This window comes from Pygocentrus nattereri, chromosome 22 (genome assembly GCF_015220715.1).
Source record: "Pygocentrus nattereri isolate fPygNat1 chromosome 22, fPygNat1.pri, whole genome shotgun sequence".
Lineage (NCBI taxonomy): Eukaryota > Metazoa > Chordata > Actinopteri > Characiformes > Serrasalmidae > Pygocentrus > Pygocentrus nattereri.
In genome coordinates, this window is record NC_051232.1 from 11,610,774 (window position 1) to 11,632,842 (window position 22,069).

Sequence of the window (22,069 nt, forward strand, 5' to 3'; positions counted from 1 at the left end):
GAGTTGCTCGCAATCATTTCCACTTTGTTATAATACCACTGACAGTTCACAGTTTCTTTCACAAATGTTTGTAGAAGCAGTCTGCAGACCTAGGTGCTTGGTTTTATATACCTGTGGCCATGGAAGTGATTGGAACACCTAAATTCAATGATATGGATGCGTGAATGAATACTTTTGGAAGTATACTGAATGAAAGATTACATATAGATTACATATAGACTACATAGTGTGGCTAGATGGACTGCAACACACATCCTTCTTGAAATATAGTTTAAAACTAGATCTTTGGAAAAAAGACTAGAACTTCTCATTGGAAATGGGATCATTCTACCAAAACAAACCATCCTTTGATGTCTTCCCAGCATAAACTACTTGGATGTTCAAAGTCTAAAAGATAAATCAGACTCAGTAGGATATATTTTATTATTCATATTCTGAGGTCTAAGTTTTGTACTCATTTTACCAGGTTATGGCTTTTGGCTAACTTATATTTGGTTATACAACCCCAATTCCAATGAAGTTGGGACGTTGTGTAAAACAAATAAAAACAATATGATGATTTGCAAATCCTTTTCAACCTATATTCAACTGAATACACTACAAAGACAAGATATTTAATGTTCAAAACGGATAAACTTTATAGTTTTTTGCAAATATTCACTCAAGCAGACATTGAGTTATGTGTTCATTTTCTGTTGGGTTTTTGAGGAACTCACTGTTTGCTCATTTTAACCTTTTGCTAGAGAATCATGCTGATACAGAAACTCAAATATTAATTGCTGGCTTTTGAAATCTTCAGTGCTGTTTTTATTATTTAGTCCAGCACCTCTTTATTGAAGCTGACAGACTGCAGGAGTATTGTTTAGTTGTTAAAGCTTGTTATTCAGTAACTTGTGAATTATTTCAAATTTATTATACAAGTTATGTAGCTACAACATCGAGGGACAGATGGGTGGGCCTACATAGGATTTTAAACCACCTAGTACTGAATTGATACTCGGTTCTTCTCAGTCTTCCTCATGTTTTTAGTTTCTCCTTTTGAGTCTTGGTTACGCTCATTGTTTTTTCTCATGATGTTATGGAGTTTTACACTTTGAGATTTGGTTCATCTCAGTGCTTCTTCCTCATGTTCTTAGAGAGTTTTTACCGTAATGTTCTCGCTTGAAATTTTCATTGGGGGTCTGGACCCAGATTGCGTAAAGCTGCTTTGGGATGATGATATTAAAAGATAACATTGTAAAATAAAAATGGATTGAACTTAACAAATAGGTCTGATCTGAGCACACCTTACATGATGGAACATAATAAGGACAATGAAGTAAATATATTTATTTCAGTTGGTTAAATAAGAGTGGTGTATAAAAATCCTCCACTCAGATACATAGGCTCTCATACATTTTAGTGTTTTTAGTCATTCATATGCTCATGCCAGGAAACACATCCTCCCTGAACTTGTCAAGACTAGAGACATTCTTCTTTAGTGTGTGTCTCTGATGATGCTGCAGAAGTTTGTGTGATAAGTGTACAGTGTGTGTCATTGTGGTTCGTTAGTACAGTACTGCTCATTGTGTGAGTAACACGTACTAACAAATGAAATCCTTTCGAGAATCCTCAGCTGTTCCTAGGAAGACTGACATGAAGCAAACACATGCCGAGCATGCGAGTGTATAACAGCTACACATTTGCTGATATTTGTGGAAGCCAAATGTTTAAGGCTGACCTTGTCTTTTTTAAATCCCTTTCGATTCGAACTGAGCCAAATGTGGGCCCACGTTTACAAGGTGCATTGTCAAAGTTATTGTATTGTGTTATTATATGGTCATGATGCATTGTTACACTCCTACATACTGGATAATTGATCAAACCATGCTGACCATTCTAAACTTTCATACATAAACACAAATACATATTTGAACTCAAAAACATACTGAACAATAATTTTGCCATGTTATTTAATCTGGCAAGAGATTATAAAAGGACATACTGCAAAAGAATGTATTTGTGGGCAGAGCATGGATAGGCCAGTTTACAACAGCTACTGAATAATAAGTCTTAAAGTCAACTAGGCCTTGTCTATGTCTACAAATAAGAATTGCACCATATGCCATCCTAGAGAATCTATTGCTGTCAGTTGTTGTGAATCACAACACAAGTTCCTCTGGATATAATTTGAGCGTAATGCAGTATCAGAGAGTATCTACACTCACTGAGTGAGTAATCTCTTGATGTTAAGGGAGGCGAAAAATGTAATTATTGGTTAATATTATTTTCCCTAACCACTAATGCATGATGTTGTAAACAAAAACAGATGTTGATAAAGGATTAAAACAGACTTTGATAGAAGGTTAAAAGCAAAACGATCTGTTTTTATTTCTGGTTGAATTTAAAGTTAACACCTTAATAGTGAATTCAGTTTAAGGGTTCAACCACATGAACCCGACAAATCTGATACTGGGCCCAGAAAGATCAAAGCTGTTGTGTGTGTGTGTTGCTGTACATTATTTCTTAAATATGTAATTTTCTTACAAATTGAGCTGAAATATTAACTATGTAAATACACAGTTGTAAATCCAGCTCAAACTGAATAAATCCCCGCAACAGGCCAGGTCATTTAAAGCTGTATTTTTGTCATGTTATTTTTGCAATATATAGGTTTTCTGTGTTATTCCTATATTTCTGCCCAAACTATGAATTATTCATTTCTGGGAGCCAAAAGGAAATATCCACAAAAATTCCAGAGTGGGATAAAGCCCACATTGGTCACTGTTAAAATGTGTTGTGTTCTTGGTGGTTTCAGTTCATTTTCCTTGATATTTAATGAGCATTTTAACATGTCACTCATTAACATGAGCGCACATGATACACTGAAAGACCAACATTAATTCCTTAAACTAAGTGTAACCTCACAAAACCCTTGATTTGTTTTAAAAATGTTTTTTAAAGAGCAAAGTAGTCATTTCTAATCAGCGTTTTTAGTTCAGCTCTTGACTTCTAGTCAGCGCAGTGATGAAGCTGAATAATTAAAGCTGAAAACGCCAGATGACTCTGCAGCACAAATGCAGCACAGACGCAGCACAAAGGAATTAAACCATTTTGGGGCAATTTGGACATTGATTGCGGGGCTGCCTGACGTCACTCGTCCAGCATTTATGGCTTTATAACTGGAGAATTAAAACAGCACAAATGTTTATTTTAACCTAACAAACCAGCACAAACGCAGCACCTTTTTGGTGCGATTTGGACGTTGCTGGGGCGCTGAGTGACGTCACAGGAAATAAAATGTAATGTTTCATTTCTTAAAAACGGTGCCAGGACAAACGATGATTTCTATGGCACAAACCAGCACAAACGAATAGCATTTTTATTCCATTTCTGACCACTTGGGGCCAGCTTCATGGAGGTCGTTCTCCATCGCTTTCGGTCACTAGATAAAATGCACAAGGCACCCTTTCTTTTTGGATGCACCATGTTTTTTTTTTTTGTTTGTTGTGTTTTCAGAGCAAGTGGGCTCAATCAGAATGCAGTTTGGCAGTCCAGAGAAACAATAAAGTGTGACTGAAGTGCTTACTCATGTTCTACATAAAAATCTTTCAGCCTTGTCTGAGCTTATTCTTTACATACACAAGTGAACACAACAGCATTTAGAAATCACATTATAAACAGCAAAAAGTAGATAAAATTACAGAAATAGCCAGGTGTTTGCATTAGCTTTAAAGGGTTAAAGCAGATATTGTATGTTTGTGAAGGGAACCCATTTCAGCTGGTTTCTGACTGTGTGTTTGTTTGTTTGCAGATATTTGGGGGGAGCAGTCGTTTCAGACAGATCCTGATCTGCCCCCAGGATGGAAGATGATGACGGACATGGCTGGCATTTATTACTGGCACATTCCCACAGGCACCACACAGTGGGAGAGACCAGGGCCGTGCCACCCTGCACCAACCGGCCCTAATCACGACACACGCAAGCACTCGCTGGGCTCTCTCTCACCCTCACCCACTCCTGACCATGAGGTCAGACTTTAACACATACATACTGTACAACAGCCTTTGTAATTTTGAAGACCCCTTGCCATTTTTCTTGCTGTTCAGAAAAAAATGTTAACATAAAACAGCTACTCGTGAATACGCAACAAGATAAATGTTGACCAAAGTGTCTCTTCTCTGTTCTCATCTTACTGATAATGGTTTTCAGAAGTATTCTCGAGCCCATGTAGTTATATTCATTACAGAAACATGTGTGCTGTTAATACAGTGCTGTCTGAGCAATTGAAGGTCATGGGCATTTAGCATCTGTTTTTTGGACTTTTTTGGAGATTTCTCTGGATTCTCTGAATCTTTTTTTTTTTTTTTAATTCTTTATTTTGAGAGACAATCACTTTTCCACTTTTAGCCACCTTCCAGGTCAATTTTGTCTCTTAATAGCTTGGATTCTCTGAATCTTTTAATAATGTTGTGGAATGTAAAAGGGTGAAATTCCTAAATTCCTTCAAATTGTGTGTTAAGAAACATTCTTAAACTGTTGAACTGTTTGCTCACATAGTGGCAAATGAGCCTTTTGTGGATGCTTCTTTATATCCAATCATGAAAGCGTCACCTGTTCACCTGTGAAAAGTTTCAAAACAGATATTTTTGTAATTCCACAACATCCCAATCCTATCTTGCCATTGTCTCAGTTTTTTGGAATGTTTCCCAGGCATCAAATTTGAAATTAGTGTATATTTACAAAAATTCAGTGGATATGGTAAAATATGAAATATTTCTTTGTGCTATTTTCAGTTGAACACTTGTAAAAGCCACTTTCCAGTTCACTGCTTTCTGCTTTTATTAGCATTTTACCTACTGTCCCATCTCAGAATTGGGATTGTATGTTTGAATCATTGTTGCCTGGTTATTCACATTATATATCAAGGATGATATATTAACATTCATAGTACACTGTAAAAAAATAAAAGGTCAGGTCAACTTGAAATGATAAGTCATGCAGCCATCATAAATGAAAATATGTTCTTAAAAATGTCTAAAATTAGTAATTTTAGTATTACATCTTAAGTTAGCTTAGCAAACAGCTTAAGTTCTGTTTGACCTAAAATTTGAAGTTGACCAAACATTTAACAGGACCTAGTACTGTTTTGCAAATATCATGTTTTGTTTTTATATTTATTTAATTTTTGGGAAGTGTTCTTGTTTGTTTTTTTTATATATATAATTTATATGGTTTATTATTTATATTTTTGTTATACTAATTTTTATATTATTTATTAATACTACATAAATTTCACATCTTGCTGTTTGTCAGTATATTTTATATTAGGGGATGATTCCAACAGAGGATGCACTCTCTTTTTCTCACATTAAACTAGATGCATTTGCTGTTTTGTTTTTGTAGCTTTGCTCAGTTTTCTCTCTCTTCCCTTGTCTTGTTCCAGGGGTCTCATGCTGATGTGTTTTTCGGTGCGTCTGGTCGCTCTGGAAGCACTACGTCGGACAGCTCAAACGATCCTGTCCCTCTCGCCTCCTCGTCCTGTCTGGAACCAGCACCTCTCCTCTCCTCGAACTCCTCCTCTTCCTCCGAGGCCAACGTTCCTTCCTGTGGATTCGTCAATAGCTGCTATTTTGTGAGTCCGTCCTTTCACACGTACACAGTTTGATACCTGAAGGAAAGACATCTGTATCCCCTTCACACTGCATGACCTCCCGGATCTTTGCAGTCCACATTCAGACAATACTCTTTTCTTTTGTGTAATTATAGTGTGATTAAAGTAACAGATGCTTCCTACTGAAAATCTACCAAGCTCACAGTCTGTCTTCTCAATGCCATTAGAACATTAAGAGTTGATAGCAATTTTGTGTGATGGAGACATTATAGAATTAAATCATAAATCTACAGCGTGCAGTCATGAAGATAATCTCATTCGAGAATCCAGTCCTGCAGCCTACACACTCATTTTTCAACCTCTGTTCTAAAAATTAGGTCGATGCTAATTTACCAGGTTAATCTCAGCGGGCAAAGTTTAATCAGTCATTTGCATAATTTCTTTTAATACATGGTTACATGTCCTCATTTATTTCTGAGGTCTGTCTATTACATTTGTAGGTTTATGTACTAAAACCAGTGATAATGCCTTTTTACTTGATCACTTTCCAATTTTACCTCTTTCTATAGCGTTTAAGAGTCTGTTTTTGCCTGTAAGATTGAAATATGGAAATGACTTCTGTTCTAATTAGGGCTGCCCTGTATTATACTTTTTTCAAAAAGTATTGTAGGCTGACACACTCCTGAAACTGGGCGGAAGCAAATGTATGTAAACATGTTGGTTCTCAAGACTTACAATTCAGTCTGAAATAGGACTATCTTGAGACTGCAGTCTTAACCAGATAGTGTTAGTACTTTCATTAAGGCAACTGATAGGTAAACCAAGTATTAGAGAAGAAATGAAGCATGCAATTAATTTTTGTCTGTGGATCATATGCTCATTATTGTTAATGACTCCTGGTGACAAAGAAAAAGACAATGTTGCTAATGTTCATATTTTACATCTTATTAAAATATGCAGACATTAAGCAATTAGTATGTCAATACATGTCTAAAAGTATCCATATACACTTTAGCAAATTCAGCTACTTGTGAAAGTGTACTCTGTGCTGATACAGTCTTCATAGGAAAGCCTTGCCAATAGATTGGTACTCTTGTGCAGCTGTATATAAGCCTAAAATCACTATAACCAATGCCAAGCGTTAGTTAGAAGGGTATAAAGCCTGTCAGCACTCAATCAGTACTTGACCTCAACCATGCTCTTGTGTCTGAATGCAATCAAATCCTCCCAGCAATGTTCCAACATCTAGTGTAAAGTCATCTCAGAAGAGTAGAGGCTGTTACTTGGTAAAAAGGGGGACAAATTCCCCATTAACACTCTCTATAGATAGTGCACATTTGTGTACTTGCCAAATAAACATACTTTATTAATCTAAGTGAACAGAAATCAGGAACAACAGTTGTTGTTGAAAATCCCATTGTTTAAAGCCTGATGTTTACATGTACATTACTTGAGTCAATGTCAAGTCTGTAAGTTAAGGGCTTTGTTGACATATTCCTTCCTTTGATTAAATTAATGAGAAACTATTTGTGTCTAGCCTCGATCCTCATCGCTGCAGATCATGCCAGAGAAAGACAGGCACACTGAAGCACACCATCGAGAGGAGGATAAGGTAATGCTTAGTCTCTCTCACTTTCTCTCCCCTGCTCTCAAATCTCTGTAAAAATGATTTTTTAGAGTGGTTCTGCTCTCCTCTCCTTTTCTCTCCTCTTGTCTCTTCTATCTGTTGATGTGTTGTTCAGTAGTGGGTAGTCGGATGTTGATTTAAGTGCGAAAATGTGTGAATTGAGATCAATCAATAATGTGCCTGATTCACGTAGTGATCAACCCAGCTAATGGAGCAAGCTGTCTACATCCACACTACATCTAGCCTAATCACAACTATACACACACTATACACATATGCACACTGCATATAACTTAATTATAAAAGAGCTGCAATGATTATATATATAGCCATGTTCTATTTGCCATCCAAAACCACCAGTGAACCTACATGTGTCTTTGCAGTTTTTTAGTTGATGATGATAGAATAATAGTGGAAAATCTGGAAAAAATGGAACCTAGTTTGCCTTACAAAATCCTGCATGTACCTCATTGCCAGAAATTGATTTTAAAATATACATTTACACCAAAACTTTGTCTCAGATTTATCATAAAGCATAGTCTTCAGATGATGTGAACAATTTTGACTGTGTACATTCCTCTAGAACAGAGCATTTCACATCAAACCAGTCTAAACATCTTTGTTTACATCTCAATGATTTCAGTATGCAGAAATTTTGAGTCATCGGTGGAGTTCCCATAATTAGGGGGATCCTATGGGGTGTCTGTTTATGATGCTATGTAATACAACAGTTCTGACAACATAGCATGACTCGTTGAGAAACATAAGATCCATACTGTTATTTATGATTATTTATGTTATTTACCAGCATCTTTTTTTCACAATAACTGTTTCACACTGATTTCTAAGTAACAACTTACTGAACACAGCAGTTTCTGCTGTAGTATATGTAAAAAAGGTTATAATATAAATGCTTTAGATAATTTCTCTAAGTTAATATTTTATCTGCTTGTTTGGTCAGATTCTGAAGAAGAGTATGACAACAGGCCTACGTCAAGTTTTTTAAGCAAGTTTTTACTTGGCAGCTGTGATGGCGGAACTAAACAGAACTGGAATTAGCCAGAAAACAAACATAATACAATTCAGTGACAACATGGGCTGTAAAACACGTTACATACTGACTAGAACATAATGATATTTAGGCCAATCTGGATAGTATAGAAAAGTGGAGCTGAACCTGATATTACAACCTAATATTGCATTTGTAACACAAAACACTGCTACTTTTTGGCAGAAATAACTGCCTAATAACTAAATAACTATTAAGCACATCTGGTAAAATGTTCAGGTCTTTATGCTTTACTTATGCTTTACATAAGCATACTGCTGATGTTTTTATTGTTTTTTGAAGAACTGTTATATAAAAGCAGTAGAAGACTTAAGAGGTCTTGTTCAAATAACAGCACAGCTCTGATTATCCAGGGCACTTGCCTTCGGCTCATACCTGCAACTGAATCACAGCCGTGATGTTATTTGTGATAACACACTCCTGCTAGCGTGGTATTGCTTAAAAAGCTGATGATATTTTACTCATAGCATGATGTAGAATACAGTCTTTGTGGTCTGCCTCAGGGTATACAGGCTTTTAAGCAACACTTGACTCAGATACGTTTACCTCAGTTCTTTTAAAATACTCATAGGGCTTTGAGTATTAGACACACGTTCTCTTGGTCTCCAGTATAACCTCAAAAATGTGAACTAGACATAGGAACGCACACACAGACTCACACACACACAGACTCACACACACACAGACTCACACACACACAGACTCACACACACACACACACACACACACACACACACACACACACACACACACACACACACACACACACACACACACACACATAACCTTGCTGAGTGATCTAACAGCCCTGTCTTGTCTTTCTTCTGCCCCTCCCCACCTTGCCTCCTCTTCTTTCATGTTTTTGTGTATATATCTGTGTGTGTGTGTGTGTGTGTGTGTGTGTGTGTGTGTGTGTGTGTGTGTGTGTGTGCATGTTGGCATGGGTGGGTGGGTTTGTGTGTGTGTGTGCGTGTGTTTAAATAACTGTGTGTAGAAACAGCCCTGGAGTGATTTTGCAGTGGGAAAAATTGATAGTGAGATCTGGAAGGTTAGTATAAGAGGCAGCTCCATAGTCACCAGCAGAACACACACACACCACAGTGGCTCCAGCAGCAGAATGGCTCAGAGCGCGACTGACATTACAGAAGATTCCAACACTGAGTTCCAAAATATTTCCAGCATTTAAACAAGCAGACCGCATTCTTTATTTAGCCTGCCTTCAATTCATACACCAGGAAGAAACTCCAAGGTCCTTAATAGCAGAATAAATTGATTCTTAACTGGAAGTTCCTCTGTTTTACTGTTCAAGCTGTAATGATCACTGAAATTTTAGTTGTACATTTTTGCCTTTTTGCACATTATTAAATTGGTAAAATGTCATGCTGGAGTAAATAGAGTTAGTATTACAAATGACTAATTCTTCAAATTACTTATTACTTCCTGGAAAATGTAATCTCATTAGTTATTATTTCACTTGTGCATTACTCCCTAAAACCACATCAAGTCTGTAGCATGTACATGGGAAAACGTACATGGGAAAAACAGCACTTTCATTACTTATTTCATAAGAAGTAGCTAATCATAGAAACCATAATTTTAAAGGCCTGCCACTATCTGACTTTGAACAAGACATAATAGTTATGCTTGATACAGTTTTCAATTAGAAATGGTGAAAAAACAGCCACTTCCTGCACTGGTTCACAATCAAATTCACTCAGTTGTCACAGGCGGCACATGTTTATGCAAATTACATACAAGGACAGGTGTAGATAATCTATATGGAAAAATGTATGACTTAAATGCAACGTATAATTGGTAGGGTTCTCCTAAAGACATATGAGTCAAACAAGTAACTGAGTTAGTCACTGTGATGTGATTGATGAAATGTAACTACAGGAAAAAGCAATCACACACCTGCTCTGATAATGACCCAAGTCCAACCGTATTGCAGTCAGGTGTATTAGGCATTAAGCCATTCTGCTGTTCAGGCTCTGTGGTGTGAAACCATCCTGCTTTGTGGCTTTGTCACTTAATATCCTACCTTTAACCTCTTGCCCCAGCTTCTGCCTGCACCTGCCTGACATGAGCACTCTGGCTTCCATGGAAACGCCCTCGCTCATCCTTTTCTTTTTGAATCTTTTTTCGACCTATTGGAAGATGAACGTGCAGCAGGCTGAGTTCCTTTAGTCCATGCAGTCTGTTTTAACCCTTAGAAGTTTTGGTGTACGATTGTAGTGTAAAGTATCAACGTATTAAATGTATTTAATTGTGTACATTCAGTGTACATCGTGTCACCAGGTTTAAGTCTACACTTATGACCTTTATCAGTTTGTTTCAGTGTCAACAAATGACAAAACTGTGATATATGAAAAATATGAAAGATTGTTTTTATTTCTCAAAAACGTTTCACTTTTTAATGAGCTAGGACTGAAATAAATCATATAAAGTTGCTTTTTATTTTAAAAACTTCCAGCAATGCTTTTGTTATAGCAACGGCTGAGACTTCTAAGGGTTAAAGCTTTTCTTCTTTCATGCTTTACGATTCAGTTCGCTCTGTTTCTTATGGCAACTCCTGCAAATTACATGCGTGATTGTTGTAATTACATCTGAAATTAGGTTTCGCTGAGCATGCCCTCAGAATGGACACACACACGAAACATTCAGGTCTCTGCACTCAGCATGCTGGCTCTGAGCTCTAACGTTAATACATTTGAAATGTGGGTTTGGATCTTTTCTGTTATCTCTGTCTGTCTCTCTCTCTCAGGATCTTCAGGCTGCTACAGTGAACCCTGACCCCAGTCTGAAGGAGTTTGAAGGAGCTACTCTCCGCTACGCCTCCCTCAAGCTGCGGTGCGTGCGTGTGTTTATGTGTGTGGGCACGACGGTTTGGCCATGTTGCACGACTGCAGTGTTTAAGGAAAGAGACGTGAGTAGTTAACACGTTCTGTATGTGTGTGTTGTAGACATCCTGCTCCTGTTGAAGAAGAAGACTCCAGCAGCATTAACAGTGACCCTGAAGCCAAGGTGAAACACTCATACAGACACACACACGCGCAATAAAGGCTTAATCTAGACCCACACAGGATGAATACACATAAACAGGATTGAAAATAAACCATTCTGTAACGCCATCACTCAAATTTCACTTAGTAACGGCTCATGCTGCCATAATACACCTGAGCATAAACAGGTCTTGGCGAATCTGATTTAGCTGCAGAACAAGAAGACAAATGATCCCTCCTCATTTGAATGTTTTTTTTTTCTACTTTTTTCTACTTACTTCTCACCCTCAGCCCCAATGAAAAGAATGCCGATCCTTTTTCTGATTGAACATTAACTTCAACTGTGTAGGCGTATGACTTAAATCCAGAGTATAAAGGAGATGAGCATAAAGGACTACATATATCTGCTTTAAACCATTCTTTGATATTTACACAACAATTTCAGATTTCCATTAAAAAGATGTGAAAATATTAGAATGTGTATGTAGGTGCTGTGAAATTACAGATGAATTAATTAATCCATGTGATGTGATCAGGTAACTCTGTTCCACATATATATTTGACAATAGCTACAAACTGTATTTTAAATTAAGTGCATAGTTCAGTTCTGTGTGTGTTATGTAGATACAGTGAGATTAGATACAGACAGTGTTTTGGGGGCAGTATAATACAACACATATATTGACTGATATTGGTTATTGGAATTTTCAGCTTCAGGTACTTTTACTGTAGTGAGATTTTACTTACCATGTTAGTATATTAATGAATCAAGTAAGTTGTTACAGAACTAAAGTAATTCATTAGAATCACAGCCTAGGTTGGCCTGGTTGTATCCTTGGAAATAACATTTGCATTCAAAATGAAAACATTTCAAAAAGAAAAGTCCTGAGACTGAACACAGTATCTGCTGTATGTTCAGAGTAGAGCTGAACATTTTGTGCATCCTGTAGTTTATCAGATAAATGATTGTTTACATGCCTGTTTGTTCCTGTATGATCGTGGTAGGTCAGAGCCCAGCCCCTCTTCTCAGAGTCCAGATCAGCACAGAATAGCTGAGAAGAGCTACAGGGCCATCTGGTGGCCCAGATCTGCACAGCAGTTCTGGGAAAATATGCTTGTGAATATTGTGATGATAATAGTAGAGAATAACGTGGGGATACATATATATTTATGAACATTTACAATTTTTTAAATGTACAGACATGACAGAAATACACATTGGTCCTTCAGCTCTAATAGAGACTGTCAATAATGGACAAAGAGGCTAAAATGTGATTATTTCAACCTTTATTGTGGAAACTTAAGTCTTATTATCTTTATGAATTCTTCAGTTACTACTAGAGGATTAATATGTATGTTGATGTAGTTATGAGAGTGAGGAATTAAAGTGTGGCCCCAGATACAGGGACCTGACATTTAAAGGGTTCATTGAAACAAAAAGAGATGATGATGATGATGATGATGATGATGATGATGATGATGATGATAAATGTGAATTAAATCATTTTTAAGATGCCAGTGTGTACGACATACATCATAATAGGAGATTAAACGAAATTCCGCTTATCTCAGAACGTACTAAATTTCTCACTTCCAACCCTCGATTTGTCCCACTTTTCCGTATCACATCACTGTTGTGAAGTCTGCCTTTAAATATTTCACCACTTCCCCCTTCTCGATCTCTCCTTCTCTCTTCTTTCTCTGTCTCTTTCACTCAGCCCTGGTGCTCAGTCACAAGCAGTTAGAATCAAGCTGAAACAAGATGACAGCCCTCTGCCTATTATTACACTCTCTGTCTGTCCTCCCTCTCTTTCTGTCCCACACACACACACACACACACACACACACAGGCGGAAAGTCAGGCCTGGAGGGGTTTAATCTTGCATCGTGTCAGAAGTGAAGAAAGGATGAAAGATAGATGACTCTCAGGGCTCCAAGTGCAGAGAGGAGGGAAGGATAAAATGCTAGGCCAGACGAAAGCAAGAAGTGCTAAACAAACCATTATATTCCAGAGCCCCCCACAGCCTCCACTAATATTTAATGCTTAATTCACTGTGAAAAATGATTGTGTTTTAACGTAAAGAAGCAAATAGCCTGGTTGCCTTACATTTTGGGGATCACAGAACTTCAAATAATAAATTAACAGAATGTAAAACATTGTTTTGTCTCAACTTGTATAAGAAGTTCAATAACCTCAGTTTTTAGGCAACCATGTTCATTTGTTTTTAAGTTAAAACGCCAAATCATTTTTTAAAATATGTGATTGGCAAAGGTTTTAAACTTAGATAGTAGATATTATTGAGTATTTGTAGTTTGTGAAGAAATTTCAGCAATTAGTATTTACTAATGCAATAATAAGGTATTATTTACATACTGAATTTCTGTCACTTTGCCTTTGCAGTGTAACATGCATATTTCTTTTGCCTAGCATAAAGTGCATAACACAATCCCAATTCTAAAATAAATTGGGACAGTAGGTAAAATGCAAATAAAATCAGAAAGCTCTGATTTGCAAATTGTGTAAAATGGGAAAATTTCTGCTTTCACAACTACAGCGGTTCTACCGCTACATTGTGTTTGTGCAGTTAAATTAAAAGGTATTGTGTTCTAGTTTGTAAAACTGCGAGTAGTCAAACTGTTTGGTATTTGTTGACACTAAATGTATTTCCTCCCTAAATCACTTTACTGTATTGCTGAACTGGCTTTGTTGCTATAAAATGGAATATATGAGCAACACTTTAATACATATAATGAGAGTGTAAATGTGCTAAACTAAGAAGTGTGTGTGTGTGTGTTTGTGTGTTGCAGTGTTTTGCAGTGCGCTCTCTGGGCTGGGTTGAGATGGCTGAAGAGGACTTGGCTCCAGGGAAAAGCAGTGTGGCTGTTAATAACTGCATCCGCCAACTTTCCTACTGCAAGAACGATATCAGAGATACAGTTGGCATCTGGGGAGAGGTGACACGCACACACACACGCACACACACACACACACACACACACACACACACACACACAAATATACTCATACACACACTGTTTTTATACATAGCCAATAAAATATATGAGGTCATGAATAAACCCCATATGTAGCACTTGCATGTAATAAGAATTTGTCCGATATTTATTATATACTGTACTGTACAAATGTATTAGTCATCTAAGCAGATTGTTTAAAACCCATTTGAATTTCAGTTTAAACTGAAACTTTGTTTTTAGTTTATAAAAATCACCTTTTAAACATAGAACGAGTACAAAAACATGAATGTAGTTAAATTTATTTAATAGCTTATGAACTTGTCATAGGAATAAGGTTTGGCTTCAGATTTCTCATTGATGACCTTATCTTTAACATTGATTTGTTCAATTTTAATACCAGCTAATATGATTTAATTTAATAAAGCATTCATAAGTCAAACCAAGCATTGGATTATAACTACGCATAATACTGGGCTGCCACGATGAGAGGTTTAGAAATGGTTAACAAGCACATTAACAAACACAGAATTACTTGTTTGTGTTTTGATGTTATTGTATTCATCATAATATTAGTGTTTTCCAAAAGAATTAATGCTTTACTACACTGGGTTTCTCAAAAGCATCTTAGCGCAAATGGTGCAGTGAGAGTCACAGTGAACAACTTCTCCAACAGTTAATATGCTTCTGGGAAATTGGGCCCAGATAAATATTTGTATAATATATTTGTAAGTTGTAATACCCCCAGTCAAAGTATAAATTTGCCTTCAATTTTGTGCAGGCTACGTATTAGATCTGATCTTTTTCCCAATATATTAAATTCATTACGTAAACAGTGGTGTGTTGTCTGTAGAGGATGTGTCCATTGTTTTTTTTTTATCTAGTAAATCAACAAAACATGTAATTTGACCAGGAGTGTGCAGGCATTTGCACAAGACTATGTAATATCAGGTGCTTGAAATTTTTACACAGTGCTGTGTATGTTAGTGTCTTTATGCAACAATAATTTGTCCTGCATGTATTTTTTGTATGTAAGCACATATATGTAATAAGAATTTTCTACATTTAATTGTAAATCTAACCTGACCTCAACCCCAGTAAAAATGAATTGCTATTTCAGTTTCAAGTAATGAACCATAGTTTCTGTAAAAAGACTTCACAGATCCAGAAGTGTTTCATTGATCCTGGTAATCGTCCCCTGTCTCTGGTTCTTCTACAAAGTCAGGACATTTTTGTTCTGATAAGCACACAAACCTACCTGGCTTCCTGTGCCCTGTATTTTGTTCTGGGGAAAAAAGAGAGTTACTAAGCAAGAGAAAACTGGATGAAAGAGGTGGAAACCGAAGAGAGAAATGAAGGAAAAGCAACTAAAGAGGGAGCAAGTAGGGAGAGATGAGAGTGTGCGGGACAGAGGGAGAGAGAGAGTGTAATGTGTTGTGACAGTACGAAGGGAGTTCGTCTCTCATCTTCATTAGCTTTTTTCCTTTTGTATCACTTATTCAACATTCGTCACTCACACTAACACATGCATGCACACGTACAGGCCTCTCCTGAGACCTTATCTTTTGCTCAATGTGCTTGTGTGCAGGGGAAGGATATGTATCTGATTCTGGAGAACAACATGCTGAATCTAGTCGACCCAATGGACCGCAGTGTTCTTCACTCTCAGCCAATTGCAAGCATCCGTGTGTGGGGCGTAGGCCGGGACAACGGCAGGTAAGACACGCCTGGCCTATTACCCGAAAAAAGGTCAAAAGTTTGCCTTCTTACCCGCTTTTAAATGTTTAAATATCCAAGTTTGAATTTTACTGTTTCAAAAAATACCTGCAAGGCTATCAGTATTTAAACGAAAGCTTTTAGGTAATGTTCTGTGTGAAGTCTGTTGTTTGACGGCCACATACATTCCACACCGTCTTCTCAAGTATTAGGGATATGCATTCTAATTTTGATATTTAAGTAAACCACAGTGAAGGAAGAAACACCAGTTTGGCCAGATATAATGTACGGCTGGAGGCTTACAGAAATTGAAAAGTACCACACAGAGGAATAGATTTGTTTAAAACATGTTTTATTATTCAAAAATAGCTGAGTGTTGGATGAGTAACGGATGGGTAATGGACTGTTTTTGGACCAAGTTTACATCAGCTAAAGTAGCTAGCCTATATAGTCACACACAGTTTCTGCCTTCTCAGTTAGTCTTTAACAACACATCCTTGGCAACACATCCACATTCTGGCACTTGTGTCTCACAGTAGCAAAGTATAACACAATGACTTGCAAAACAGTTGCTTCACTGAATTGTTGGCCTGTATATTAACATAACAGATACCCCTGTAGTGATTTTCTCATTCTTGGCAAGATCACAACAGCTTTCTGTCTAATGGCACATTATTGCAAACTGACAAAGAAAGTGTTGGCATGTATTAAAACCAGTTTGAAAAGCTAGGTGTCCTTAAACTTTTACTTTTAACTGGCATTGTAACAGACGTAATTACCTCCTGGTCTCAGGAATGTTAGAGCATAGAAAAAACAGGTGACAGAAAATTCAGTGGGGCAGTTATTTTGGTAGATCCCCTACCTGTGGAGCACAACGAAGATTATATGTGTTGTTTTCTGTGTCGGTCTAGCTATACATCAAGCAGATGCAGCATTGTCAGATACCGTTAGGTCAGAAACACCCCAAACCTCATGAGGACTGTTTTCTGGTGAATTATAACTAAAAGTTTGTAAAAAATCATCTTAAACTTGTCTTTATATTGTTAAAACTAGGGATGTATGCATTATATTAGAGATATCAGTATCAGCAGATAATGGCTTGTAAAAGATTGGACTGATGTTTAAATTTGATTGATATTTCAAACTGATGTATCTGTTTTACTCCAGAAAAGCAGAATGTTTAGTTGACCACGTAAAATTTAGGCTACTTCACTAAATTGTCTGCATTTTACTGCATTTATAATCCTGTAGAAATAAATGTTATATTTCTCTCCAATGCTGCTCCAGGTGAATTTAGTCCCGATTTTCTCAGGTGCCCAAAAGTTTAGCTATCTTCTTGTCAATGTTATTTAGTGCTGTCAAGCCATTTCTGACTCCCAGCAACCATATGGGTAGTGTGTTTCCAGTATATCCAGTCTTTAGCTTCTCAATAACTGGCTCATGATTCCTTTAATTGTATCCATCCATGTTGTAGCTGGTCATCCTCTTGCTCTTTTACCTTCAACTCTTCCAAGCCTAACGATCTTTTCCATTGAATTAGTTCTTCTCTGAATATGTCTAGAGTAAGAGAGCTTCAGTTTGGTAATCTGGGCTTGCAGTGAGAGGTGAGGATTGATTTGGTCTCGGATCCATTCGTTTTCTTCACTGTCCAAGGTACTCTTGAAAGTCTTCGGCAACAAGACTTTTTAAAGGCTTCAATATTTTTATTGAATGTACATGAAAAATATTAAATATTGGCCCATGATTCAAATATTGCTGCATCCCTATTAAAAAAAAAAGCCTGGCCTGCGTAATTTTGATCAAAATAATTAACTTTTGTTGATTATCTGAATATTTTGATTGATCAGAATCATTTGCATATTGCAGCCCTCTCTAGTGTTAGAATGACAAAGGCTAATATCACAATAACAGTTAACAAACAATAGATTAATGAATGATTTAAGCACCCATGCATTCTACACTATATGGCAAAGGATTTAATCTCAGCGGAGGCTGTTAATGCATACAGATGTCCGTTCTCCACTAAAGGTCACTCTGATGAGCGCAGAGTGCTGGATTTTCCTCAGTGAAAGGAGGACACGGATGAAAGATTGATGATGAAGAGACGAATGGTTTGATGAAAGTTTAATCCAGTGAAACAGGGAGTGCCTCTGTGTGCACACGTGTGTGTGTGTGTGTGTGTGTGTGTCTGTTTGTGTGTGTGTGTGTGTGTGTTCTCCCAGCAGCTCTGTATCGATCTCTCTGACACTCTTGCTGGAGTGGTAGTAACTTTTAGTGCTGTAATCCCAGGCTGTGTGTGTGTTTGATGCGGATGTGGCAACATGCTACACTTTATCATCCCTCCTGCTAAATCACACTTTTTTCTCCTCAGCAGCTGCCTGCGGTTCTACCATCAGGCCAGCAGAAGGGGCTGTTTCCACAGTATTTTTATTCATACAGTAAATCCTGAAATGACCACAGCCACCTTCTGCTTTGTAGAATATCGGATTAGCCTGCACTCCGCAGTGTGTGTGTGTGTGTGTGTGTGTGTGTGTGACATCACCAGGCTCTTCTACGCTAATACACCCCCAAACCCAATGCATAATATTTTTCCTTCTCAAAAAAAAAAAAAAAAAGACCTCAGGTTACCGTAGCGACGGGTTGAGCAGTAAGGGGAGGGGACTGGGGAAGCAGGGATTGGGCATTAGAGTGGGAGAGATAGAGAGAGAGAGAGAGAGAGAGAGAGAGAGAGAGAGAGAGAGAGAGAATGAGGGAAAGAGAGCAAAAGAGAGATAGACGAGGAGTGCAGCAAGGTGAAGCACGTTTGCAGATGAGTGGAAAAGGAAAAGAGGCAGTTTAGAATGAATTTAAAACACAGATCGCTCTACAAACGCTTGGATGTAAGTGTTCTGTTTCTGTTCTCTCTCACCCTCTATTTCTCTCTCTTTCTCTTTGTCCATCCATCCTTTCTTTCATTCCCTTCACCCCTTTTTCTGTCTCTCTACTTCTGTCTCACTCACTCGCTGAAATAGCTTATGCTTTAATGAGTGTAGAGTGTCAACCATTTTTAAACCTACTGAATGAATAGACAACAGCAAACTGAAGTTTTTCAGTCACATGGTCAGAGTTTACTCTTTACTCGTCCGAAAGCCAGTAGTGTGGTTTTAGTAATTTGTTCTGTATGAGTGTTGTAGCATGTGTGTTTGTGTTTGTGTGTGAGCTGTGTGTGTGTGTGTGTGCATGTGTGTGTGTGTGTATGTGTGTGTGTGTGTGTGTGTGTGTGTGTGTGAGACATTCTGCTGAAGATGTGGAGGAGTGTGAGATTTCTCAGAAACAGCAGCACAAGCGAGAGCAGACAGAGAGAAGAAAGACAGAGAGTGATATATATATTTAGAAGATATGCTTTCTGTATTGTTTTTGCTGCACTAGTATGCATGTGTGCACATGCCTGTTTGCATTTAAAATCGGTAACAGCTACAAGTGATTTATCATAAAGCCGCCTCAGCTTTAAAGTGCATAGTGTTCATGCAAATACGCCACTCTGATGTCTCTCTCTTTCCCTCTCTTACACACACAGACACAAATGCATTTGCGTAATCTTTAGGGGTTCCTCAGGGTTCTGTTCTCGGCCCCTTTGTGTCTTTTCTTGTCACCGAGGATCAGTTCAGAAAGACATAAGCTCTCCTTGCATGAACTCATCAGCCTCGGTTTTGTGCTTGACAAATAGGATTTGCACAGGGCTGCTTTTGGAATATTTTAAAAGGCATCTTATTTTCTCAGAAATGTCTTAAGTGCATCTTATCCCCTCTCCAGTCAGCACTTAATGACGGATAAAAGAGACCTTGAAGTTGTCAGGTAGCACCTAAATGTGACATGGAATTAATTTATTTATGAATGTTACACCCACTTTTTCATGGCGGCGTAGTTACATTCTGAATTTGTGTTTACTAAGGCTGAGAGTATCAATTATATTAATAATGAAGTAATCTGTTGATGGTGACTGATGTACAAATGGACTTAACCCTTAAATATTCAAACAAAAGCATTGCTATTTCTGCCATTTAGGCTTTTTAAACATAAGTTTTCTTAAAGCTGTTGTTGTATTTATTTGATATGTGAAGAACATGATCCAAAGTGTGAGCGATATGGCAAAAATATTATATAAAAATACTGAAAGAAGTTTTCACGATACACGATTTGCATCATAAAGTTAAATCTGTAGTGCCACATTAAAAAAAACTAGAACATTTATAATAAACCTATTCTTCAGTGTTTTACACAAAATCCAATTAAACAAGACTAATTATGCTTACTTTGTAACGAAGCATGTAGTTAGTCAGTTTGACAGTATCCACAGAAAATATGCTCTTAATGACTTGTGACATCATTTAATTTGCTAGTGAGAAATCTGTGTCATATTACTCAACCTTAGATCTAATAAAGCCAAAAAGATATAGATTTTTATTTAGTTTGTCTCACGGACTCTATTTTTCGTACATGAACAACTAAGAATATGAGTCATGCAAGTAATATTTGATTGTTACTTTAAACAAAACAGTGAGCACTTCCACAGATCCAAAGTGAGCTTTGTGTTTGCTTGGAAATGATCAGAGTTCAACCAGAAATAAAGGAAGCCACTGCCACTCCTCTGGCGGCAGATTTAAAAGGATTTACGGGGCCGTCAGCAAATTTTCGTACAAAGTGCTCAATTCAATAGGGTTAAATGAATAGTGCAGTCTTTTCCAGATATTTTATTGGGTAAATAAGTAAGCCTTAAAAAGACTTAATTGATTATATAAAACAACTTTGTGGCATATAGTGCATCTATGAATTGCATATGATAAATCTTTAATTAACATGCTGTTATATGTTCAAGGACGCATATCTTTTGCAAATGGCAACCTTGACATTTTAGGGTGCCAGGTACGTCATGTGAAATCACGTTAACGACATGCTGCTTTTACACGCACCTTTATACCCTGAGGATTATTCAATAACTGTTTGTTATAAGGTCACTTGGAATGATTCCCATTATACATGTGGGAAATGTATATATGTATGTATATGTGTTATGAGATGGTAGATAGTTTATTGCTCTTCTCTTAAAACCTCGTTCTCCTTTTGTTCACTCTCCACTGCTGTCCTGGACTCAGAGAGAGGTAACGTTTCTCTGCTTCCCTCAGTTCACTCTGTCCTTACCTCTTTTCATTTGTTTCATCTGCACACATTCAGCTGTTTCGTGTACCTCTTCAAACCACATACATATATACGCAAAACATACATACAGAATTTGAGCAGTGTGTGTGTGTGTGTGTGTGTGGTGTGGTCTCATGTTTTTGTTTTGATTTTTCTCTGCTTGTCCTAAAGGCCAATTAATTCATCTTTATGGCCTTTGGTTGCTGTTCTGAACCCACACACTGCACCCAGCATCATTTTTTGTTTGTCTAAATCATTGCTGTTGTTTCTTTTTTTCTAGGGATTTTGCATATGTAGCTCGTGATAAGGACACTCGGATATTAAAATGTCATGTTTTCCGCTGTGACACGCCTGCCAAAGCCATCGCCACCAGTCTGCATGAGATCTGCTCTCGGGTGAGACACCGATACAGACACCGCTATGCACACTTTACTCCATTCACAACTCTACAGCAGGTCTACACCAACTTTCATCTCATTCATCTACGCTTCAGCCTCCCTTCACAACTTGAATATCGTCGGTTTTAGAACAAAACCTTGGGTCTCTAAAATGGCAGCTTTACAGAAGAGGGAAAACCAAACATTATCATTTTTTTTAAGCAAAGGATTTTATTTGTTAACTGTTATTATTTATTTATAAGTTAATTTAGACCTTTTAAATGAATTTTTTTTTCTGCCCTATTCTATCCAAAATCTGCAGGACTCAGTTAATTCAGCACAGTTCTCGCCATCTCTCCCTGTCTCTGGACTTTACAGAACTCTCTTAAATTCTGCATTTTGCCCAAATCGAGACAGAGACCCATGAGATTGCCTTGCAGTGGAAAACAGAAGGCTTTTGATTAAAGACATGTAGAATTGATGCTGCTCTCTTGTGAATTGAGAGTTAGAGAGAGGCTTATGCCTTTGTCTTTAGC

The 22,069-nt window shown here is 37.4% G+C and overlaps 1 protein-coding gene across 7 annotated transcripts in view; it reads left to right on the plus strand.

The window, feature by feature from the left end:
• apbb2b (amyloid beta (A4) precursor protein-binding, family B, member 2b) overlaps positions 1 to 22,069 on the plus strand; it is a 68,255-nt gene that overhangs the window by 36,999 nt on the left and 9,187 nt on the right. For 3 of the 7 annotated variants that reach the window (XM_017725520.2, XM_017725521.2, XM_037532769.1), the window contains 10 exons: positions 3,794 to 4,011; positions 5,427 to 5,615; positions 7,132 to 7,206; positions 9,285 to 9,338; positions 11,055 to 11,140; positions 11,254 to 11,314; positions 14,101 to 14,247; positions 15,854 to 15,981; positions 21,114 to 21,119; positions 21,437 to 21,551. In XM_017725520.2, the coding sequence (XP_017581009.1) occupies positions 3,794 to 4,011; positions 5,427 to 5,615; positions 7,132 to 7,206; positions 9,285 to 9,338; positions 11,055 to 11,140; positions 11,254 to 11,314; positions 14,101 to 14,247; positions 15,854 to 15,981; positions 21,114 to 21,119; positions 21,437 to 21,551 (1,079 nt within the window). Of the gene's footprint in view, positions 1 to 3,793; positions 4,012 to 5,426; positions 5,616 to 7,131; positions 7,207 to 9,284; positions 9,339 to 11,054; positions 11,141 to 11,253; positions 11,315 to 14,100; positions 14,248 to 15,853; positions 15,982 to 18,747; positions 18,861 to 21,113; positions 21,120 to 21,436; positions 21,552 to 22,069 lie in introns of those variants that run through there. The other 4 variants (XM_017725522.2, XM_017725523.2, XM_017725524.2 and 1 more) reach the window with 3 other exon arrangements.